This window comes from Ursus americanus, chromosome 14, assembly GCF_024610735.1.
Source record: "Ursus americanus isolate L20-20 chromosome 14, mUrsAme1.1.p, whole genome shotgun sequence".
In the NCBI taxonomy this organism is placed as follows: domain Eukaryota; kingdom Metazoa; phylum Chordata; class Mammalia; order Carnivora; family Ursidae; genus Ursus; species Ursus americanus.
In genome coordinates this window covers 45,455,204-45,479,704 of record NC_142140.1, presented here as the reverse complement: position 1 = coordinate 45,479,704, position 24,501 = coordinate 45,455,204, and the positions used below count along the sequence as shown (strand labels likewise).

Here is a 24,501-nt window from a genome sequence, read left to right as displayed (position 1 = left end):
GATGCATCTTTTGCCAGAAAGAGGGGGTAACCCAGGGAGCCCCTGGGGCAGTGAGGGTGATGGGATTGGGATCCCACCCAATACCTGGAGACAGGACCAGAGGGCAGGAGAAGGGAGGACGGATGCCTCCTCAGCCCACGTCACCCCTACTCTGCACCCACACCCAAGCCCTCCTCTGTGCTCCCCAGCACCGAGGGAAATTGAGGCCGGCCGATAGGCCACCAGGGTCCTCCTGAGCCAGTGCTGTGCTCGCACGCCCACAAGGGACCTGTGTCACCAGGTTAAAAATGGAAACGGGTCGGGCTTTTTCTTTTTTTTTTTTTTTTTTTCCTTTGAGAAAATCCTAGGCCCAAATAAGGCGAGGGCTGCGGGGCGGCTGGTGAGCTGGCCAAGTCGTCCTGAGCAAGCGAGTGGCGGCTGGCCCGGCAGCCCGGGCTTGGGCCTCCTCCAGGTCTCGCCCGGCAGCGGGGAGGCGCGCCCGGGAGCCTATAAGGGCCTCGCCCCCGCCTGGCTGCTCACTCGGCCCGGCCCGCAGCGCAGCCCCCTCCGCAGAGTCCTCGGTGCCCGCACGCCCGCGCCCAGCATGGAGGCCATCAAGAAGAAGATGCAGATGCTGAAGCTGGACAAGGAGAACGCCATCGACCGGGCGGAGCAGGCCGAGTCAGACAAGAAAGCCGCGGAGGAGAAGTGCAAGCAGGTGAGGGGCCGGCCGCCCAGTGCCCTGTCTGGGCGGCTGCTCCTGGCGGGGAGGCCGGCCTCTGAGACCCGAGGTGGGGGTTTCAGGAAGCTCGGTACCCGAGGTCAGGGCAGGGGCAGGGCTGGTGCTGTCTGGCTGAGAGTGAGGGGACCATTGTCTTTCCAGGGTGCCTGAGCTGGGAGAGAGAGGCCACTGTACCCCAGCAGGGCTAGGGCGAGCAAAGCAAGAGAGAGAGAGAGAGAGAGAGAGGCAGGGCGCGCTCGGGCAAGGGAGGGGTGTTTGTGCGTGCGGGATAGGTGTGCAAGCTGGAGCGCGTGTAGGTGTGTGGGGATGAGAGGATGAGCGTGGGGGGTGTGTAAGAGATGGGGTGGTGGTTCGATGCCGTGTGTGAGAGTGTATTTGTGTGTCTGGGCATTTCTGTGTGTGCGCAGGTGGTGTGCGCACAGGTGGTATGTTGTGTGTGTTGTGTGTGTGTGTGTGTTGGCTGGAGAGAGCATGGGAGGGTAAAAGCGTCTGTGACAGTGAGTGTGTGCAGACCAAGGCACGAGTGTGTGGTTGTTGGAAAGTGGGGGTGAAAAGAGTCTGGCTGTGTTCGTGAGTCTGCAAGGGCGCGGGTGGTGGTATCGCTGTGGGCTTGTGTGTAGCGGGGAGAGGCTGGCTGTGTGTGCGTGTGCTTGTGCCAAAGCTGACATGACAATAATGGAATGTGTGTGTGTCAGGGTGAGCGTGTGTGTGTCAAGGTGACTGTACTTGTATTGGCGTGTGTGTGCTTGTTGGGCGATTGTTTCTGTCAGACTGTGTGTGTGTGTGTGTGTACATTAGCGTCCAGGTGAGGGTGGCAGCACCCAGCTACGTGTGTGTGCGCGTGTCTGTAGTAGTCAGGGTGGCCGTGCGGAGCTGTGTGTGAGTGTGGGTCACCCTGCCCCATGTCAGGACAGACCCAGGTGTGATTGTGCAGGAAGGGTGGCCGAGTGTGGGTGTGTGGTGGGGGCAACTGGGTGAGAGTCAGGACTGGGGTAGTTGGAGATCTGGGGGTAAACCTGAGGATCTCAGTGCATCTCTGCATATCTCAGGTGCCCCCGCCATCCCTGCGGGGAGCCCAGAGGGGAGAGGTGGTGGTGCCAGTGGCAGGCAGAGGCCTTGACCTAGAGCTCTAGAGACGAGTCTGGCAGAAGGCTCCGGAGGTAGGGCGCACCAGGGGGCTGAGCGGCTAGTGGGCGGAGGCCTGGGCTGGGCAGTCCCAAGGCCATGGTCTGGAGCAGAGCAGAAGTCAGCTGTCCGGGCCTGGGCGGCTAGATCAGCCACTGGGAGGAGGGAAGGGGGTGCTGCTCTCTCCTTAGCACCCTGACCCCCACGAGGCCTCATCCGCACCCTGGGGTTAACCACCCAGCCCTCAGGAGCACTGGGGTCTCAGATAAGCCCCCAGAGCCGCCCAGGACAGAGACACCACATGCCTAGCCCTGCCCAGCCCACATGCCAGGCCAGCGTGGAAGGTAAAAAGGACAGGCTCTGAGCTCAGACTGGCTCTGTTCACAGCTGGGTCACTGAGCGCCGTGGAGCAAAGGCCTTCACCGGTCTGTGCCTCAGTGGCCCCATGTTTGAGATAGGAAGGTGACAGCAGTGCTTCCCTCACGGCCGTGGAAGGATTAGAGGTGACTGCAGGTGGAGCCCTTGTCCTGGTGCCTGGCACAGAGTAAGCACTCAATAAATGCAGGATTATTTCCTGCCCCGCCTTACACCCTACTTCCCCTGTGGGCCTCCCCATCCCCCAGCATCCCGGGGCTTCCCTAAGAGCCTGTGACACATTCTTGGAGGCCAGCCCCACCCCAGCACTCCCTGCCACACTCCCTTCCTCCTTCCTCCCTGGCAAACACAGACACCCATCTTGTGCTGGCCCGGAGCTGCCCACTTCCACCCATTATTTAGCCCTTGCCACGAGAGGCTCAGCTAGGGATTCAGACAAAAGCAAGTGTATGGCTCTAATTTTCACTAAGGTGTGAGTGACTGATACAGCACATCTCCCAAGGTAGACACAAACTCAAAAGGGAAGGCTTCTCAAAGCCTTCACTTCTGCCAGCTATATAGCCAAAAAGGCAGGGAGAGGTTTTCTGGCCTCCAGCTGGATTTCCACTCTGTTCTTGTTTTTCCATGAAGCCACCCACTGAAGTGGCCTTGTACTTGAACCAGGCTGGATCTTCTTCTAACTTTGACTCAGGACACATCGCTGCCCTTCTCTGAACCCTCAGTGTTCTTAACTGAGACATGGGGGCATGGGCTACCTTCCGATGGCCAGGCGCAGAACACAAGATTCCAGAGGCCCAAAGCAGAGGCCACACTCCCAAGGGGCCAATGGCCTGTCCCACCTGAGTATGGAGGCAGGAGGCAATGAGGGACTTGACTTAACTGGAGTGTCTTGCACTTCAGGAGGCCCAAGTGTGGGTCCTGGGGCCAGCCTGCCCCTTAGAGACCCTGCAGCAAAGTCTTGATTCTAGGCCCTGTTTGTCCAGTGTGGGAACAGGACCAGGAGGCCCAGCCCTCCCGCTTCCTGCCCGCTCCCCTCCCAGGGCAGTGACATCCGCCACAACTGGCCTTTGACCCCACATCCTGCCTCGGCCCTGTCCTAAGGCCCCATTTACAGGGACCAAGGTGTACAGTCCATGACCTTCCCAGCCATTTTACAGGCAGGGAAGCTGAGGCCCAGAGGAGGGAGTGACTTGTCAGAGACCGTCCAGAGCCAGGGCAAGACTACCCTCCCTGGCGAGGTGCCATACACACCAGCACACACTTTGTGCTTAGAAATTGGGCAGAGGGAAGGGAACCCGCTTCATGTCAGTCTTACTGATTTTTCCTACCTGGCTCTAACCACTGAAGGGTTTGGGGTGTGTCATTGATTCATTCTGCAAACTTCCCCTGGACTTCCTTGGTGAGCACTGGGCCCAGCCCCACGCTGAGTGATGCTGGGGCTCTGCTCAGAGTGACCTCAGCCCAGCCCAGCTCTGGAGGAGCCCAGGCTGGGAAAGACAGAGCTAGATGCAGAGAAAGGCTCCCTGCCTCAGCAGTCAGGGCTGGGCCAGGGGAGGGACAGGGACTGGGGGGCCCAAGGGGGCAGTGAGGCTCTGCCCAGGACGGCAGGGCAGGCTTCCCAGGGGGAGGCGGCATTGGTGCTGGGTGTGGAAGGTCAGTGAGAAGCACAACCTAGAAGTCAAGAGAACCAGCTTTGGAATCAGTCCGATGAGGGTTCAAATCCCCTGTCTGTATGGCCTGGGGCAGGTCCCTTCCTCATGCTAGGACTCAGTTTACCCTTCTGTGACATGCAGCTTCAGTGAGACAGTACGTATCGTGTGCCTGGCACTTTCTAAATGCTTCAAAGCCCCCGACCCACATGATCCCAGTCCCCACCCCTTGTTGTGCAAACCTTGCTGGAAAATGTCATGAAAAACACAACCACCTTTACACCTGGATGAGCCCAAAGCTGCAGAACTTGCTCTCACTCTGTCATGTTAAGAGAGTGCTGTGCTGGGCACATAGTTGGCACCTAATAAATGCTGCACCCCACAGATCCTTCCAGAAGGAAGTCAGATGAAAGCTGGGTCATACTGACTTGTCTTTAAGGAAATTGGCTCATTTTCTCCATCAAGGCAGAAGTTTCGCAGCAGCTGCTGGGACACTCGGAGACCACAACGACAAGGCTTCCATTTTGCAGATGAGAAGACTGAGGCAAGAAAAGGGGACATACAGCTGGGATTTGGAGCCAGGCATCTAGGCTTATTGCCTGAAGGTCAAGATCAGGCCCTGTGGAGTCTGACATAGGCCTGAGCTCCTCACCCTTCTCCTCCTCTGAGCCCCTAATCCCCTCCCCATTCCCTAGCTCAGCAGTAGGACACTCAGTGGCCTTGAAGACAGGACAGGAGGCCTTTTAAGAATTTGCACAGGGGATACCTGGGTGGCACAGTCAGTTAAGCGTCAGACTCTTGGTTTTGTTCTCAGGTCTCAGACTCAGGTTGTTTTCTCAGGGTCCTGAGATCGGGCCCCACATCAGGCTCTGCGCTCAGCATGGAACCTACCTGGAATACTCTCTCTTTTTCCCCTGCCCTTGCCGCTTGTGCATTCTCTCTTGCTGTCTCTCTCTCAAATAAATAAATAGATCTCAAAAAAGAAAAAAAAAGAATTTGCACAGGCACACAAACACACACACACACAAAGCATCTGGCACATTTTACACATCATCTCAGGGGTGAGTGTGCAACCCAGATCAGATCCAGAGCTTGACCTAGAAGCCGCATCAGCTTTTCTAACATACCTTCTTTGGGAAGTCCTAAAAAAGAGGGAAGTCAGAAAGGGACACAGGAAAGCAGGCCTGGCCTAAAGGGCCTGTTCAGAAGTGGGTTCAAATCCTGGGCTGGGTGACCTGGAGAAAGTCACTCCACCTCTCTGGGCTTCCTGCTGGGAAAAGGAAGCAGGAGGATGAAGCAGGGCCCAGGGAGGGCTGCTTGTCCACCTTGGGAGCATGGACTGGACCAGGGGGTCAAACTACCAGAGACAGAAGTCAGATCAAAGCATGAGCCGGACTGACCACCGCAGACCAGAATTCGGGGCAGGGGAGGGAGGTGCAGCCTGGAGGTGATAGAGAAGGCTTCCTGAACTGACTCTTGACTGGTGTGGTGGAGGTGATGGAGATGGAGAGGTGAAGGGGTCTGTGGTTTGTATCCCATAGATCTGAGCTTTTCAAGGTGGGAGGGCCAAGAGAGGGGCAAGCCTTCCAGGATAAACAAAGAGAACTGAAAACTTAGGGAACGTGGGGGACATTTTTATTAAAATGAACCTAAGCCAGATGTGCAGTAATTTTAAAGATTTAACCTTAGCCTTCAAAGGAAGTGGTCTTTGAGGGGGATCTCTCTTCTAGCCAAAACCCCCAAATACAGGAGTGGGGTGGGCCTGAGCCTTTCAACCTTTCCGAGTTTTTTGTTGTTTTTGAGAGCGAGAGAGAGCGCGCATGGGGCAGGGGTGGGGGCAAGGGGCAGAGGTACAGGAAGAGAGAGAATCTTATTTTTTTTTATAATGATTTTTTATTATATTATGTTAGTCACCATACAGTACATCCCCGGTTTTCGATGTAAGGCTCGATGATTCATTAGTTGTGTATAACACCCAGTGCACCATGCAATATGTGCCCTCCTTACTACCCATCACCGGTCTAGGGGAGAGAGAGAATCTTAAACGGGCTCCACACCCAGCGCCAGCCGGACTAGGGGTTCCATCTCACCATCCTGAGCTCATGACCCCGAGATCATGACCTGAGCCAAAATCAAGAATCTGAGGCTTAACCCACTGAGTCCCCCGCCAGGTGCCCCAACCTTTCAGAGTATTTTGTGGGAAAGTCGAAGAACCACTCTCTTGGTCAATGGGGAGCCATGGCAGTTCTAGGCAGAAGGAAGGCAAACATACATTTAGAAAGTTTCTCTGGGTGCCAGTGTAGGAGGCAGAACTAGAGAGGGACAGGCTGGGGCTTGGAGGATGACCTGGGCCCAGAGTATGAGACTCCTATTTCTGCTTAACTCGGGATCACCAGCAGTCCGCACCCCTGAAACTGGGATGCAAAACTGAACGAGTGTTTCTGGGAAGTGTGTCGGGAACTTGTTTCCGAAAAGCTGTAATCGATTCTGAAAGGGTATCCAGGACCCCCCAAAAGATAAGCACACACAGCTGTCCCAAGAGATGAGAAGAAGGTGAAAATCGTATTAACAGGTAGCATTTGGTGCACAGTATCGTTATCCCTGTTTTGCAGATGAGGCAACTGAGGCCCAGGGAGACAGAAGAGGGCTCTTGTGAATGTAGGAGACGCCCCTGCGCCACGGGTACGTGGCCCCCAGGCTTACACGTCCCCCCATCTGTCCCCAGGTGGAAGAGGAGCTGACGCACCTCCAGAAGAAACTGAAGGGGACGGAGGATGAGCTGGACAAATACTCCGAGAACCTGAAAGACGCCCAGGAGAAGCTGGAGCTGACAGAGAAGAAAGCCTCCGACGTACGTGCTTAGTAATGGGGGCGCCCGCGGCTGGGCCAGGCAGGAGCCCCGGGGCCGGGTGGGCGGGCAGCGCCGGAGGAAGAGGAGGAGGAGGAAGAGGAGAAGGCGGTGCCTCCCGGCGCTTTCTCCAAATAAGTCCCGAAAAGGGGCACTTTCCAGCAGCTGTGGCCAGCGGTGCCGACGTCAGGCCCTCCCCCAGCGGTGCTGACGTCGGCGGCCGGGCCGGGTGACCTCATCGCCCCGACGGCGGCCGGGCCGGGGGCGGGGAGAGGCGGGGGCGGCCCCGGCGCAGGCAAAGGCTCGGGGGCCGGGGCGCGGCTGGTGCAGCTTTCGCCAGAGCCGAGCCAAGCCTAGCCGAGCGCCCGCCGCTGCCCGCCGCCCGCTGCGTGCGCCTCCGCGCCTCCGCGCCATGGCCGGCCTCAACTCCCTGGAGGCGGTGAAACGCAAGATCCAGGCCCTGCAGCAGCAGGCGGACGAGGCGGAGGACCGCGCGCAGGGCCTGCAGCGGGAGCTGGACGGCGAGCGCGAGCGGCGCGAGAAAGTGAGAGCCCGCGCCCTGGCCCCGCGCCCCGGCATCCCCCTGCCCGGCGCGCGCTCCTTTCTCCCCTTCTCCCGGGGCCGCCCGCTTCCCGCGCTCCCCGCCCGCCCGCGGCGGCGGCTACCCGGTTCCCCCCCGCTCCCCATTAGCCCGCCTTCGCGCCCTCTGGCCTGGGGGCTCCCGGAACGCGGACCCGCACCCCCCTCCCCTGAGCGGGCTGCTGAGACTCCCTTTCTCCGCGGTCAGCCTGGGACGGGGGAGGGGGCGCCGCATCCGGATCGGGTGTGGCCGGCGGAGCGGGTAATGGGGGGAGGGGCTCGAGGTGGATGCACGATCCTGGAGTGGGGAAGGGGTTGTGGGGGGGCGCCGCATTGCCATCTGACTCCGGGCTGGCGCCGGGGTCCTGGGCGGGGCTGGGGGGGGTTTACAGGCGACTGGACCCTGGAGCGGGAAGTGAGAGTGGAAACATTGAGCTTCCATTGTCTGGGGTTGGACTGGCCGACACGGACTCGGGGAGGGGGGGCGTCGCACTTTCTCCCCTCTTACGCGGCTTCCCGGCTCCTGCTGAACTTTCCCAGCTGTTCCCAGGGGCGCGGCGGCGACGTGTCTGCTCCTGGCGGGGGGCGGAAGTTCAGCCCGGAGCCGCCGGCCTTTCTCTCCCCAGCTGGTCCCTGCGGGAACGACCGCCGAGCGACGGCCGCGGGACCCCGCCTTTCTCCAAAAGAACTTAGGAATGTTAGCTCGGGGCCCTGGACCCAAGATGGTCTGGTGTGCCTCAGCTCCATGCTGCGGGGCCTGAGGACAGATAATGGGGCCGACGGAGGAGGGCGCTCTTAGCCTCCCTTCGTCCTCGGACTGCCCCTCGGGGCAGGACAGATGGTGGAAAACTCCTGGGGCAGCGGAGAGATCGGATTCCAATGCCATCTCATACCACTTGGTACTTAACCCCTAGGAGCGGTCTCCCCATCTGTAAAGCAGCCGCGACAATAATGCCGACCCCCTACGATAGCTGGGAGGGTCCGGGGAGTAGTGGCACATAGTAGGTGCTCAGTTCCTGGGCTGTTTTTCCTCCACTCCCTGTCACCTCAGAAGAGCTCAAAGTCTAATGGGTGTGAGGGGTACAAATAAGGGTGGATAGCATTGCAGAGGGGTTCAGTGTCCTTTCTGTTGGAGCAGGACAAGGGAGCAGCCCCCCCCCATGGGGTAGGCTTCAAAATGTGGAGCATTTATTATCATAGAATAAGAGTTTGCTGGCAGAAGAGCCCTAGGTGTGCAAGAAAGTTGGGGGAGAGGGTGGAAGTCCAGGGTCCCGGAAAGCTGGAGTGTTGAGGCTGAGGAGGGGGGACCCCAGAAGTGGAAAAGATGCCCTGGGTGTTGACAAGTCTGGAGAAGAGGCCCACACCGCCCCAGTGTTGGCCTGAGTGGAAGCATTGGGTCCTGTCAGGGTTGCTGTGGCGTGAAGAGGCCTCGGAAACCTGGTGCAAGCCTCAAACAGTAGCTGGTTTGGCCTCTTTCACACAAGGAACCGGCAGAACCCTCCCTCTGATCTCATCCCAAGTCATCTCGCTGGAGGACAATTACTTCGGCTTAAAAATGGCCCTCAGCCTCGAGCCAAGACTTAGGAATAGGACAGTCCAGTTGGGACAAAAGATGTTTTTGGAAAGTTGCGGACTTCTTCAAAAGTTTGCTTTTCAAAGCGTGCTCCTCTTGGTCAGGACGGGGAAGTCTGAAAAAAGTACTTGGGCAAAGGAACTGAGCCCAGAGGGGGCAAAAAAGCCTTTCTCAGTCTCTTGTGGAGAAAGCCAAGAGCCGTCGTGTGGCAGACTTCTGGGTCTGCCTCCCAACAGCTGGTTTCGTTTAGATTTTTGTGTGATTAACCGACATCTTCCTGTTCCTTTGCCACATGTATCTAGCAAGCCTCTTTTACCTTATAAGGGAAATCCTTTGTAGAGTGTAGAAGCTTTGATTGCAGGAAGGGGTGGAGCCCAAAAGGACTAGCAGTGACTAGCAGTTTTTCAAAAATACATATATATGTAAGCACGTATATAGTCGTGTGTGTCAGCGTTCTTTCAATTCCAGGGAGTTGAAAATGTGCCAAAAGCGTGGTTATCAGGATTCCAAATTCCCCACAGAAGGAAAGGCTCACTTTCATTTTTTAAAGACAACTCATAAGAAAGCAAGCAGTTTTGTATGATCTTAAAAATCAGTACCTTGACTGCTAATGGGGATGGGGTTTCTTTGGCGGGGGGGGGGGGGGTTGATGAAAATGTTCCAGAATTAGATAGTGGTGTTGGTTATGCAGTTTTGCTAATGTACTAATAACTGTTGGGGGAAAAAAAATCAATTCTTGCCCCCGGTGCTGAAGGAGTTAAAATTCATGTTATTAAAAAGAATAAAAGGCACCCACTCGTTGGAAGGAGTGGGTGAATTTCTTAAAATAGTTCTTTGGTGGTTTTAATGTAGTCTCCAAATTGGTGTTTCAGAGGAAGTTGCGATGAAACACCTGTGGGAGTTTTCCTTCCATCTGCTGCTAAGACCCTGGAGCTAAGCACAGTTTCCCGAGTCTCTGTGTTTTTCAGCATCTCTGGCCTCATTCTTTTACTCCTTTTTTTTTTTTTCCTGCTGTATAAATTCAGGGGGCAGGGGAGGGAGCAGTTTCCTACTAATTTTTATGGCCTTCCCCCCATTCAGAGATTGTCTTGATAGGAAGAAACCTGTGTAGCTTTACGCATCTTCCCTCCATTGAGTTAAATTTCACCAAGTCTTCAGTGTTTCTTGCTGAGGGCAGCCGGTCTCGAAGCCCCCACAGGACTCTCTGCGGGGTACAGATACAGCCAGAGAAAAGCCCTGGGCTGGGGTTCCTGAGACCGTTTTCTCGCCAGTTCTGTGAGACTGAGCAGAACTAGTGCCCCGAGCTGGACCTCTCCGTTTCCCCGTTGTAAAAATACCGGAGAATTAAATGAGGTGAAATCATGGGACTTCCCACATGCCAGGTGCAGGGCCACACCCTCAGTTACAGTCTTCACGGGGCTGGGGCTGGCATGGGGAGGCTCAGAGCAGTGAAGCAGCCTGCCCAATGCCACACGGCTGCAAATTGGCAAAACAGGGATTCTGACCGAGCGCTTTTTGAGCCCGGAGTTCTGCTTTTACGTATGCCGCCGTAGGACCTTCCTTGTAGGTGCAAATACCTTGAAAGCCAGTATCGCCGTTCTGACATCCCTTCCGTGCCCGTGACCAAGTTTTCTTTTCTTTTCTTACTTAGATCTTTTTGTCGCATCCTCTCTGGGCCAGACTTAGTTCAGGGTGGTGTTCTGATGGCGCTGCCCCCCTCCCCCACGTTGTGTGGCTGACATTTAACTGAGGCATCCATATTCTTGCGTTTCTTACCATTGAGGTGACTGGGAGCAGAGCTTTTTATATGCCCTGGTGAGCCAGGGCACGGGTGGCCTTACTCTCTAGCAATCCCAGAGAGGCCAGCACGGTCTTCTCCCAGCATGCGGTGCGCTTGGCACTCTTCCGTGTTGACTTGACTGCCTGTCCTCTTCTGGGATACACACCTTTGTCCTCCAGTGGTGGATGTTCCCGGGCGTTTTGGGGGGAAGATCATATGGAAAATTCATGTTCTCCAGATGAGAACATGAATTCCTTACTGCCTGCATTCCCAGGTGGGCTTTGTCGGGCGGGGGTTGGGGGGAAGCGTGTTAACCCGGGGAAGAACGCCATGTGAGTTGGGGATGCTGGGCTGGCCTTTTACTTCTTAACCCGGCTGCACCTCTGACCTCCCCAGGCCGAGGGGGATGTGGCAGCTCTCAATCGACGCATCCAGCTTGTTGAGGAGGAGCTGGACAGGGCTCAGGAGCGACTGGCCACAGCCCTGCAGAAGCTGGAGGAGGCAGAAAAGGCGGCCGATGAGAGCGAGAGGTAAGGCTGCTTCTCAGAAGCGGGTTTGCACCAGTTTGCAGAGGGCTGCTTCGCAGATTCTCTGAGAGCCACTGTGCGTCTCACTGGTGTTCTCACAATACCAAGTTCCGGGGTGATGGGAGAGGGGACGGGAGATGAAAACTTGGAGTGGGCCATCTGCACGGACAATCGTTAAGCCTGCTGTCAGGCAGGAACCACTGTATGTCAGGGACACTCGCAGACGAGCGCCATCAGTATACTTGAGACTGCCTGCGCTCCTCACCTCAGTGGCACGCCCTCTGCATTTGGGCCTCCAGCGGGATGCGCCGTCCTCTGGAGCAGGATAATTCATGCCTTGGTGCGGGCTCTGGAGGACTGAGGGCAGATTGTGTCATTCCCAGAAGCAGCAGTCTCTGTGTGGTGGTAAATGGGCTCCTTGTGTGGTGACAGTGTGGGCCGAGCCAGTGGTCATTGTGTATCTTCCCCACGATCACACCAGGATTCTCATTTCACCCATCCACCATGGCTTCCTGGTATAAAGCCCTCCAAAGGATTAATTTCTGATTGTGCTGTTGTGACATCAAGAACCAGCCAGGGAATCTTGGAGATTGACTTTGTCGGTTGCCCATGCGGGAAATTTCTTCCCGTGCAGTGTAGGACAGCCTGTGCCAGGCGAGGGCACACAGCCCAGCGGAGGCTTCCCGGTCAGCCACCAGGGAGTGGGAAGGATCCAGTCACATGTTGCTCATGGCTATGCCGGGGGCCTGGATTAGCTGCTGCCCATGTTCCCGGCCATATGTCTCACTTCCAGGACCTCACCAAACCCAGAGAGCCTGGGAAGGCCCCTCACTTCTCTGTGTCGTATCACCAGAGGCCTTTGGTGACGCCCTTGGTGAAAGACTGCTAGTTTTCGTAGAAAGGATTCTCTACTTGGGAACTGAAGGATCTAGATTGAAGTCCGTACACTTCACGTTGGGCAAGTCACTTGGATCTCTCCAGTGCTCAAAGGTTTCCTTGGCTTGCTCGTGGGCTGAGGTTAAGGCTTTGCACAGATGTGAAGGTGTCTTGACAGTGAGCTAGCAAAGCCAGTGACATATTTATTAAACAACAAGGCATGTATGGTCCTCCGCTCCGGGCAGGCATGACACGCATCAGTACGCCATCCTGGGTTGGCCTCTTTGGAGGTATCTGGGCTTACCTGGTGCATTCCGAGCAGTGCAGGCCAGAGGGAGCCAGCTGCGTTGTAGCTATCCAGCCGTCCCCCGGGCACTGTCCTTTCCAAACTGGACGTATCCACTTCGGTTCGGCTCCTCCTCACCCCTCACCTTGTGGGTACCTGCCTGTTTCCTGGTCTTCCCACGGCAGTCCCTTCACCTTTCTGGTTTCCAGTCCCTCCTCTTTCTGAAACCCTCCTGTGGTTCCTCTTCTGGAAAGCCTCCCGTGACACATGCACACGTCCTCCCCCAGTGCCCTAGAGTTCATCAATCCCACAGCCGGGCCGGCCCACACCTCCATCACACTGTGGTAACTGTTAGCGTATAAGTACTTCTTGTTACTGGTTAGCAAGAGGCCGTATAGGATGGGAGCCTGGACCCTGGAGCCCGATCGCCGGGGTTTGAATCCCGGCTCTGCCACTTACGAGCTACGCAACCTTGAGCAAGTTACTTGGCCTCTCTGTGCTTCCGTTTCTTCCTCTGTAAGATGGGGATGGTGCAGCTCCTGGGATAGGAGGCAAAGGGGAAGTGAATGAGAACCACTCCACAGTTTCCTCTTTGGAGCACGGTTCTTGCAGAGGAGTTTGGCTGAGCAGACGTGTGGAGGTGTACGATGGGCCGTAACCCGCGTGTGGAGATCATGACGACGTTGCTCCTTGCAGAGGAATGAAGGTGATAGAAAACCGGGCCATGAAGGATGAGGAGAAGATGGAGATTCAGGAGATGCAGCTCAAAGAGGCCAAGCACATCGCTGAGGAGGCCGACCGCAAATACGAGGAGGTGAGTGGAGCTGGCAGAGGGCAGCAGCAGGAAGTGGGGAGGAAATGGCTCTGTGATAGGGAGAGCCCTGGGGCCACCTAAAGGAAGCTCTTGGTTAGTTCAGCTGGCCTTCTGCATCCACATCTGTTCTTCCAGAGACAGCCTCTTGGCTAGGAATCCGTATCTTCCACAATGCCAGCAAGTCCTGGGGAATTCTGTGACACTTGTCTAACTTAGCAGGGAGACCAGTTGATCAGATCACTTTTTGTCCCGCAGCTGGGTGTTCTGGCTAAAATTGGGCATCATGGGTCTTCAGACCACGAAAGCTCAGTTGGTCTTCTGCCGGTCTCCGTGGTCGGCTTCCCGTCCCGTCTGCCTCATTCCTGGGGCCCACGTCCTCGCAGATGGTCTGGGCGACGCCTTGCCGTCCACAAGGGTGGTGGGGAGGCATCCTACTAGACGTGGTTGTTGGGGTCTTAATCGATCTTCTCTGTCTGCAGGTGGCTCGTAAATTGGTCATCCTGGAGGGCGAGCTGGAGAGGGCAGAGGAGCGCGCCGAGGTGTCTGAGCTGTGAGTGGCAGAGCGGGACTGAGAGGGGGGCCCAGCTCGGCCCCTGGGCAGAGCTGGGGGGGGGGGGGTTGGTTGTGTGGACAATTGACCCTGACTCTCTGAGGCCTCTGCTCGAGTGGATGGGCATCTGGGACTCCTAGCTCAGCCCTCCCTCCTTGCCTCCATGGCTGACAGAATGTCTTTTTGTTCTGACTGCCCTGGGAAGCGCTGCCTGCGTGTTCCAAGGTATTGGAACAATACAGAGGTATTGGGAAATAGAAGTGAGACGGGCAATAGCAGAGAAGCCCGGAAGTCCCATTTTCCTGGAGAGGAAATCTCGGGAGGCTGAGCCTTCTCAAGAGAATGCTTACCTGGGGAAGGCAGGCTTCCCTGTCAGCGTTTCTGCTCTGTTCTTGATGGCATTGTCTGCCCGTGACACATTCCTGGGTTTGGAGCGGGGGGAGGGGGAGGTGAGATGCTTGACCACAGCTCCGAGCTCTGAACAAACAAAAAGCCTCTCCCCTCGGCCTCGGGTGAGGAATTCAGCTCCAAGGAGCATCCCGTGGTGCTGAGAGAGAGGATTCAGTTTCGCAGATCCGTTCAGAGCTTGCCTCCTGGAGTGTCCGGTGCACACTGATTGCTGTCTCCCAACCTCCCGCGCTCCATTTCATTCTTACACCTTCCGGAGGCAGCCTCATCCATCCTAGATTTCACAAGTCCCTGTTGCCTCACCCTTGGCGGGAGCTCAGGAGTGCTTTACAAACCTTCCAAATACTGCTCGGCCTGCGGCACCTCTGCCAGGCATGATAGGGTTTGGATAAGTGCACAGCGCTGCAGCTCAGAGAGAAGCCATTAACATTTTTCCCCCGCATTCCTTCCAGGGGCCCTAGGCAGCGTGGATTCCTCTTTTTGAAAGCTTTCAGGGGAATTGCCTGCTCTAAGGGGGGATAGGACATAAAATTCCTTTGTCTTTGCACAGAAAATGTGGTGACCTAGAAGAAGAACTCAAGAATGTCACTAACAATCTGAAGTCACTCGAGGCTGCATCTGAAAAGGTTGGTGGTTGGCTTGCGCTGGTGGTTTGCTGGGCTTTCTTTTCTCCCTCCACGGTGCACGGGAATATGTGCCAGGGTATTCGGGATCTGAGCTGTATTGGCTACCCGTGGGGTTGGTGCCCAGCAGCAAGGTTTTTCCCCCACAAAAAGACATGTCTGGTGGCTAGATTTCCTTCTTGTGTGGAGTCTTTGCACCGTCTTTTATCTCTGCCTTCGATGAGAGTGGAGAGGGAATAAGAGATTCGTACCTGGTCAGGCTCCTCTTAGGGAGATCTGAGCATAACTGTCTACAGAGCCTCACGCTCAGGAATCCCCTGGATCCTCAGAAACACACTCTAGAAGGTCGAGCAGCAGATAGGAGAGGCGCAGTTGGGCTTTTTAGGTTGAGATAGCACCCGAAGCAGTCATTACCGGAGAGAACCACATAGGAGCAACGTACACACTCTGCCGTGGCCTGCCCTGTGAATTCGCCATCCTGCTCACTTCCTCACTCTCCCTGCCGCCTCCTGCCTTCCAGCTGCATTGAACATCTAGGTTAGGGGTTTCTCGGCTTTATAGCCCCATGTGCTGCTTTTCCTATCCTGATGGTGGATCACATTTGCCATAATTAATGACACGCCTTCCTTGCTAGATTGTAAGTTTTAAGGACAGGGTCTGCATCTGTCTTGTTTAGAGCTATGTCATTAGTATTAACAGGGATACAAGGATATTTTGAAGAGCAAACATAGCTCCTGTGTGCACGCCAAGTTAGCTCCCATGGGCCAGGCCAGATGCTGTCCTGGGCCTTGGGGGTACATGTTACAGTGATAATATGGCTTCTGCTCTGCAAGGGCTCAGGGTGTAGTTGAGTAGAAGAGACTGACCCGATAATAAAGTGCTTCGAGACTTTCAACAGAGGAACCTTGGAAAGTTGGGGAATGAGGAGGTTGTCATGAGGAGGTGATGTTGAAAAGGGCTGTAAGCGCAGGGAAGGCCAGGAGCTCGAATTCCAGTCAGTCATGGTGTGGTCGCTTCATGGCCGTGTGACCCTAGACAAATTCCGTAACCTCTCTGTGACTCTTCTACTCACCTGTAAAATGGGACTGAGGCTATCTGGCAACCTAGCGGGCAGCTGTAGGGGTTAGCGGATACCAATCTGAGTTGAACCTTGCAAGACAAAAATCCTTTCTGACGGGTAGTCATGGGGAAAGGAACATCATCCCATGCTGGGGGGGTGAGGTGGGGGGCTAAGGCTGGGAGACTGGAGCGTTCCCAGAACGTGTTTGGGAAAGTCGGTGGGAAGCGGGGTTGGAAACATCTATCGGGCCAACTCTGGAGGGCTCCCCGTGCCATGTATCTCCATGCAGCCCTCTGCTCCGTCCTCTTCACAGTTCCATCTCTAGCTATCCCACCCAGGCCTTCAGCTCAGTCGCACCCCAGAGGGCCCTTCTACACATTCCCCTGAGTTGTGTGCACATTGCCTCTGCCTGGAAAGGTGCTGTCTCCACTTGGCGTCTTGGGCATGTTCGTGGTGCTTCAAGCACATGCTTTTCTCCAAGGAACGGAGAACCCACGTTCTTCTGTGCTTTTTTTTTTTTTTTTAAGTACTGTTTTGGTTTCTCCCACAGTATTCTGAAAAGGAGGATAAATATGAAGAAGAAATCAAACTTCTGTCCGACAAACTGAAAGAGGTGAGCGTGATCACAGCCAGCTTGTTCAGGTTTCTCTCGCGGCTGGTGTCGAAGCAATCATAGTGACTCCTTTCTTTTCTTCTAGGCTGAGACCCGTGCTGAATTTGCAGAGAGAACGGTTGCAAAACTGGAAAAGACAATTGATGACCTGGAAGGTACGAAACTACATCTGATTACGTTTGCTCTGCCTCCCCCTTGGTGACAATCTGCGGACAGGTGGGAGGAGTCTGTGGAAGGACTGAGTTGGGCTTTGTTCACCCTAGGAGAGTCAAGTGCAGAGTGAGGGCACATCTGGCGGGCTGGGGCCCTGGAACAGGACAGTGCAAGTCCCATGCAGACCTGGGTTGCCATTTTTCAAGAAGTAAAAGCTCTCTGCTTAATTGGCTGCACATGTGAATACAGAGACCCAAATATGGCTGATTTTGTTTTAAAAGTCTTTAGAATTTCCTTCAATTTGCTCATTCCTGAGAGACACCTTGCGTTTTTAAAATGCCTTACATTTTTACAGAAGCTCTCTCCCAGAGAGCTCAGAGCTTATCACAATATGAGAAAATGGAAATACAGAGAATGCAGAGACTGAATAAAGACTCCAGTCTGCAAGTCTGGTGCCCACATATCCCAGAATCTCTTGAAGAGTTCCAACTTGGAAAGAAAAGGAAAAAAAAAAGAATTCTGTCCCATGTTCTTCATAAAGTAACCGGGAAATTCTAGCATCTCGGGACTCAAACAAAATCTAAAACTATCTCACCCAGAAAGGGCGCCAAACTTGTTCCTCAGACCGTGTGTCCCAGTGTTTGGTTTGGGAGGTGAGGTTTCCATATAAGGGAAAATACCCCGTTCCAGAGTATAACCTTTGGACTGGGTGACATCACTGAAAGTCAGAAATAGCTGGGGCGGGAGACTGAGGGTAGAAGCTGTGTTCCATTTCTGGTCCCCCTTCTTTTAAAGGTTCCTTATGGCTGACCCCCACAGAGTTTCGAGCCACTGGGAAACCATTCCATTGATCTTTTGCTTCCTCGTTTATTTTACATAGGACTCAACTTTCTTCTAGTTCGTGCTTTGTTTTCTCACTTTTTTTTTTCTTCCTCTCATTGTTCATCTGTGGCACTCCATTCCGACCCTCACGTTCTGTTCCCTGTACCTCTTCTCCTGAACTTTCTCCCTGGGGACCTCCGCCCTCTAGACGAGCTCTACGCTCAGAAGCTCAAGTACAAAGCTATCAGCGAGGAATTGGACCATGCTCTCAACGACATGACCTCTCTCTAAGAGGGAGCTGGGGTGCCGCCCTCTGTCCTAGCAATACCGAAGTTGGCCTTCTCACTGTGGTGCCTACACTTCCCGTGGGCTTCTAGAAGCTCGTTTCCTGCCTCCTGGTTTGGTCTTTCAAGCCTTCCTCTGCTGTGTCTGTGGCTGTGTGACCGAAATAAAGACAGGCGCTCCTCGTGCCCAGGCCCTCATTTTCGTTTTCTTCACTTGCCGCTTTTGAGCCGTAGCTGTTGATGCCCTTGCCTGTGGCTACAACAGAAAGTGGGTGGTTCAGATGAAGAGCTCATTTCAAAAGGAAAATGATGCCCACATGATTCTTTCTGCCTATATGAAAACAAAAGCCAGTTTGGCATGAGCTCTCAAATATGTGCGAGCTAACTATATCTGCATGCCGATAGCAGTTTTTCCTTAAATAGAAATTGTTTTTGAATGGAGACTCATCCAGCCTCATAAGCAGCTTGTGAGAGTCAGCAGAACTTGCAAAAACTGGCAGGCTTGTGCCTAAAAAGAGGCTCTTCTTGAATGGGGTTTGACCTACGGATTCAAAAAGCGGCAGTGGCATTCTGGTCTCCTTATGCTTCCTTTTCGCGTTTGTTTTCTCTGTGTTACACTCTGAGAGTGGTGTCCGGGGTTCCCTGTGTCTTCACTGTTCACGGAACATCTACCCAGCCCTCGGTCCCGGGAGGAAGCTTGCCAGTGAGCCTCACTCTATCCCCTGCCCTTAGAAAACAACTACACAAGGGATGAAAGCGTATCGCATCAGCACGGAAAGGGGGTGGGAGTTGCTGGAAAGCCAGACAGAGAGAGATGATTCATTCCCGAGTTCCAAAGTTGCCTGAGACACTAACCTCTATCTCCTCATACTTGATTTAACTCGAATCAGGAACCTTGCTTTGGTGAGAACTCTTAAAGTTAGCCTGTGGGCATTAAGAGGTCATATAGTGACCAAAACCTCATAGATTTTTCCACAAGAATCCAAATTTTAAATATTCTATCCACTTCTCCCCTGCACCCCACCACCACCACCATAAATTATCCCAGAACCACTGCCCTGTTGATGTCCGCGCGTGTCTTCTAGACTGCCCCTTGAACCTGGGAGTAGCAGGAAGATCTCCAGTTAGAGCCACCATTTTTCGTCACCATAGCTTATTATTCCTCATCCTATAATTTTATTCAGGTGGGAACCTCTGTCCCAGTTCTTTATATTCATTCCTCCAAAATCCACCTCCCTTAAACTATTCACACCGTTTCACCCTCTCCCTGGTTTTCTATCATCCACCCCGAACTTTTGCAGAAACCTCTCCCCTCACACACCTCTATACTGAATGACCGTGGAAAGGTTAGACTATGAAGGGGTGGGTGGTTTTTTTTGTTTGCTCACTCTATATATTTGTTCCTGGGATTTTTCCAGATGTAGGTGGCCTCCACCCTTTGAAATAACTGCAGCCCTGCTTATTCAGTCATTCTACTTAACTAAGCACCTAAGTGGAACTTCCTTTCCAGAGGTTTGGGCTATGGACATCTCCTACCACCTGTTGACGGTCTGTGGGCCTGTCACACTTCTCGAGGGCAATTGATACTTTAGGGAAAGGTATTTGATCTCAGATCTAATACAAAGTAGATGCCAGGGAATCCAAGTGGCAAGGTGAATGAGGTCAGGATTTATGGTGGGGAGACCTGGGTTTGAATCTCAGCCCTGCCATTTTTTTTTAGCTGTGGGCGCTTGAACAAGCTGCTTAGCTTTTCTGCAAAACAAAAGTGGTTGCTCCGTGAGTGAGGATTAGGTGAGACCACGGAGAAACTGGCTCACACGGAGTGGGCACTGTCCATCCACATTAGTCAGGCCCAGGTCACTCACTGTTCTTTTCTCTGACCGAATCCACCCCGCTCATAGCAACTTGATGTTTTTAAGTGCCTCATGAGATGAAAGGTTCAGCAGTTCTAGTTGAAAGACTGCCGTCTTTGCAGTCATTTTTTTTTTCTTTCTGAAAATTTCCAAGCTGATCCTATCACAGTTTATGAGGCATTTTGCTTTCCTCCAGTATTTTAATGATTCTTGGCCTAGTGTCTTATCAGCCATCACTCATTGCAAACCAGTTCTGTCTTGATCGCTGTTGTGCCGAGCTCTAAATGGCATCTTACTTTTTCAGTTTTTGAAAATTTATTTTATCAGCTTGGGCACTTAGTAACTCACCTGTAGTCTGACTTAGATTTTCAGTTATGCTGCATTTATCTGGAGTTTGACTACATGGCTATGGACACACAGACACAGTAACACAATTATGCCTGAAATTTCAATGGCCGTTCCCAAAACCTCCAAAGGAAAAACGGGTTTCAGGATTATAATTTCCTACCAAAGGCTAATTAACTGGCACTAGGGGGGAAGTGTACTGTTTCCCATACCTTGGACTGAAGTCTTATGTTTGTGTAGCACTTCCTAAGTTCTGAAGCCCCTCTCGTTTCCCCATGCCCCATATTGCTAGTGTTATCCTTGACAGATGGGGAAACAGAATTTAGCAAGGTTAAATGGTGTATTTCAGTGGCACAACTGGGGCTTAAGTCCAGGTGTTCTAACTCTATAGATTGCCAGATTTAACAGATGAAAACATAGGACACTGAGTTAAATTTGAATTTCAGATAGGCAATGAAAAATTTTTTGGCAAAAGTACATCTCATGCAACATTTGGGAAATACCTGTCCTTAAAAAAGTATTTGTTGTTTACTTGGAATTCAAATTTAAGACTGTATTTTATCTTGCAACCCTGCCTCCCATATTTGATACTTGAGCTCTCTTATTCCATGGTATTCTGCTGTAATTAAAATGTAAAGTACTTTCTCTGCTATGACTTTCACTATGATAGTTTATGGAGTTGAAAACTTTTTTTCCTGAACAAAGATGCTTATTAATTTATTTTTCCCCCACTCTTAATCCTCACCAGAAAAACTTGCCCAGGCCAAAGAAGAGAATGTGGGCTTACATCAGACACTGGATCAGACGCTAAACGAACTTAACTGTATATAACCAAAACAGAAGAGTCTTGTTCCAACAGAAACTCCAGAGCTCCATGTCTTTCTCTTGTAAGAAGTTTCTTTTGCTATTGAATCTTCGCTTTGCTGGAAATGTCAAGCGAATTATGAATATATGACCAAATATTTTGTATCAGAGAAGCTTTGAGCACCAGTTAAATCTAATTCCTTCCTTTTTTCAAATGGCACCAGCTTTTTCAGCTCTATTTTTTATCCTTAAGTTGCATTTATTCATAAGGTAGGCAGGGTATTTCATATTGAGCATACTCTCTTAAGACTGAGGGCGTTTGGTTCCTGGGAGAATAGACAACCCTACATTTTTTTAAAACAACTCCAGTATCTAGTCATGGGTCAACTTAAAAGTCCAAAGAATATATAACCTTCTGGGCCACTGTTGGTCACATGACAGGTAACCAGGTTAAAATATGGGTAGGGATTTTCCATGTAGAGCAAAAAAATAAAAAATAAAGCCAGGGGGACGGGGCTGACTTTGTGGGAAGTCGTAAACCATAGACAGATTAACCTAATCATCTTGGCTGTTTCCCACACTCCGCCATGCAGAACAAACCATCCTCTGGGCAGTCAGCATGAGAATGCTTGGGAAATAATAATAATAATTACCCCAATATTTTCTGGGTAGATTCTTGATGTTAGGCTCTTCTACATGTTCCTTTCATTCTAAAGTTGTTCTCTGAGGAGCAGATAGCTTATTCCAATAATGACCCATGCTTGTCTGCTCTGATCTGAGACCATCTCCTCAGCAGGAATGAATGTGGTAGAATTCAGTCTTATTCAGAGAAGTCCTATCAAGAAGACCACTAGCCATCAATAACTGAGCAGTTGTTAGCAAATATTGAGCAGAAGGGGCCTTTGACAGCAAAATAGAGATAAAGTAATCGGCCTGTAGCTTCATCTCCTTTATACTTCAGGGAATGGCAGACTGAAGACTTACTTATGTAGGACTTTAATTCCTTCTTCAGGACCAAGTTAATAAAAGACCAAGAAACTCCTGATTAAACTGGATATGGAGTATTTTGTAGGCAGGGCTGCACATTTTGGCTTTGTTATATTTCTGCTTTCTTGGTTAACATCTCAGAGCTGAAACATTCCACATTCCCCAGCAATGTGGGGGCCAACTCAAGTTTACAATTCTGACAAAATCACCCTGCTTCTAGCTTATCCAAATCCTCTGCCCCTCACTCCTATTTATTAAGCATCACACTACCCGGAAGGTACACTAGCAAATTGTGCAATTGAATAAAACCCACACTTTTCATTTAGATTCTTGCAACTGTATCATATGTAATAGTATCACTTTTTCTACATTTTGGTCAAATAAATTTTTACATAAATTGTAATTTGTGTGAACCTCAGAATGTGTTTGGGGGGATACTGAAGGTACTCTGGTTCAATGAACGCTGATGGGATGGGAGGGAAAGATAACCGTGCCAAGATCATTAACAAATGTTACTTGCATTATACCATGACTTCATATAAGGATTATGATCTCTATTCAAGTGAGAGCACTTTGCCTCAGTAATTCAAAAGCTCCTGTCCTTTGTTAAACCCCGTCCTTCCTGAGCCAGGCTGTGAAGAATAACTAGAATTTTAATCAATGAGACAGGAGCAGGGAAAATGGTCTCTGTTGCTTGAGTCAGGAAAGCACAAGGCTTGCCTGCGTAAGGCTTCTGTGTGTTGCATATATAAAAGAAGGAAGTAGGAAAGCTGGACGGTAAGCTGGGTCCATACTGATGAGAGCCTGAACTTAATTTGGTCAGGAACGGAGAGTCGCTGAAGACTAATCAACAAAGAAACACATTAGGAAAATCCACTTATTTTCAGGAAGGGCCAGACTAGAGGCAGAAAGGCTAGTTACGAGGATGTTGCATTAATCCCAGGTAGTGCTTGCCATGGAATGAAAAGGAAGAAGTAATCTGGAGGAAGTAGTCTTAAGACAGCTGACCACCTGGCAGGTACTTAAAGAAGAAAGTCAAAGATGACTGCAGTTTCACTACCTGAATTGCTCTGTTATCTGCCTCAAGATCTGATCTTGGGGAAGTGGGGTAGGGAATCAAAAAGAGAAATGAAAGCCTTTAAAACATTAATGTGGTATGCAAACAATTTTTTGTCACCAAGTATAATTAAAAACATTTCCTTCATATGATTTCAACATTTAGCTGATGCTGTGAGCTTGTTTAGATGGTAGATGCAGGGAATATCAATGACTAAAGCATAATTGCTTTCTCTAAGGGCTCTACCATTACTAGACTGAAGTTCCTTCTCTCCCTCCTGCCTACCCCCTTGGGCTATAATCTAATCTCAGGATACTGTAACAGTCAATCTCATGCCTCAGCACTTAACAGAAGTGTTCAATGTTTGTTAAACTGATCTCCCATCTCCGGGAGTTCCCAATCCCATGACGTGTATGTGGAACACAGGGTGAGCTTAGGGCCAGATGGTGAAAGCCTGATCCTGACAGACCCTGGATGGGTACTGGATAAGTGTTTTAGAATGAACACACTGCAGAGTGCAATCAGAATTAAAGAACAGAATAATCAGGGAGACCACTGGAGAGAAGAGCAAGGGTCAACAACTATCTAGAGCTAAGATGTGCGGGGATGAAAGGGCGGTATCGAGGATGACTTCGGTTTCACTCAGGAGGGAATTCGGGCCAGGCTAGTTTGAGTAGAAGTTGCCATGTTCAGTTGCGGACATGTTGAAGTACCTCTGCCAGATCCAGAAAGCGGCTGGAGACAAGGATGGCCGGGCTGTGGATTTCCTGAAAGAATCACCCGTTCAGAGATACTAGCCGCAGGAGCGAACGAGCTCCCCCAGAGTGCGAGCAGACCTGGGACCACGGGGAACTCTTAAAGGACCCCAAGACTGCAACGCAATCTGAGAAGCAGCACCCAGAGAAGGGGAGGTGTGGGCGACGGAAGAAAAAAGCAAGTAGAATGGGGAGCGTCCCAGGAAGGTAGCCAGTGGCACGGACGACATCCGCGGCGGCTCCACTTGAAACCCTCTCCCCCCGGCGTCAGATTCGCGGTGGGCTGAGGAGGGGCGGCCACGGCCGCGAGTGTAGACGCCTCTCCGACGCCCAAGCGACTGCATGGCCCACTTCTGACCCGCAGGAAACCCTGGTGATCTCCGGCCTCCGAAGCCTGCGCGTCCGAGCTGGGACCCAACCTCCCATCCTGGAGCCTGGGAAAATCACTGAAGCTCTGGCCTCGGTTTTCCCACCATAAAAAGGCAGGAAACCCAATACAGACCCCAGTTTAGGGTGGGGATTAACTACTTTCTGTGTATTTTTTTAATAGCGGACAACACCTGCAGGCAAAGAACAACGCTCGGAACGATCACCTAGGATCCTCACGACCCTAGCTCCCTCGGCGGCTGACTGGGTTGGGGCGGCCAAGGCTCTGGGGGATAGCTGAAGGCAGACAGTGGTCTGGACAATCTCTAATCAGGTCCGAGGGCGCGTCGCGAGGAGTCCCCGCGGGCCTCGGCGCAGCTGGTGGTGGTGAACCCGCTCAGGTGGCGGAGGACTGGGTAACACTAAGTAGTCCCCTGGCCAGCGCTGAGATTCCGGAGGACGTCTCGAGGGGTCCTCGCTTCGACTATGACGGGCGTCACCACTGTCCTTTCCTCCTCGGTTCCCTCTGGCCTGACGCAGTGGCCTCCAGACAACACAGCCACCACCGCTGTCCCTTCCCGCGTTCTTCCCGGCGCCTACGGAGGATGCGCAGGCCGTGAGGGCGGGAGCCGAAGACCCCGCCGCGCGTGCGCCCTCTGCTGGCGCCT

General features: G+C 52.5%; 1 protein-coding gene across 4 annotated transcripts; it reads left to right on the top strand.

The window, feature by feature from the left end:
* Nucleotides 1–542: 542 nt before the first annotated feature.
* TPM4 (tropomyosin 4) lies at nucleotides 543–22,058 on the top strand. 4 transcript variants are annotated; one of them, XM_045778573.2, is made up of 9 exons: nucleotides 543–697; nucleotides 6,596–6,721; nucleotides 11,047–11,180; nucleotides 13,036–13,153; nucleotides 13,633–13,703; nucleotides 14,662–14,737; nucleotides 16,345–16,407; nucleotides 16,493–16,562; nucleotides 17,591–20,606. In XM_045778573.2, the coding sequence occupies exons 1-9, from the start codon at nucleotides 584–586 to the stop codon at nucleotides 17,671–17,673; spliced, it is 855 nt and encodes a 284-aa protein (XP_045634529.1). In that variant the 5' UTR covers nucleotides 543–583; the 3' UTR covers nucleotides 17,674–20,606. The 4 variants fall into 4 exon arrangements, with proteins under 4 accessions (XP_045634529.1, XP_045634527.1, XP_045634530.1 ...); XM_045778571.2 differs by lacking the exon at nucleotides 17,591–20,606 and adding an exon at nucleotides 20,613–22,058 and having other exon boundaries at nucleotides 546–697; XM_045778574.2 differs by lacking the exons at nucleotides 543–697; nucleotides 6,596–6,721 and adding an exon at nucleotides 6,967–7,262.
* Nucleotides 22,059–24,501: the final 2,443 nt, after the last annotated feature.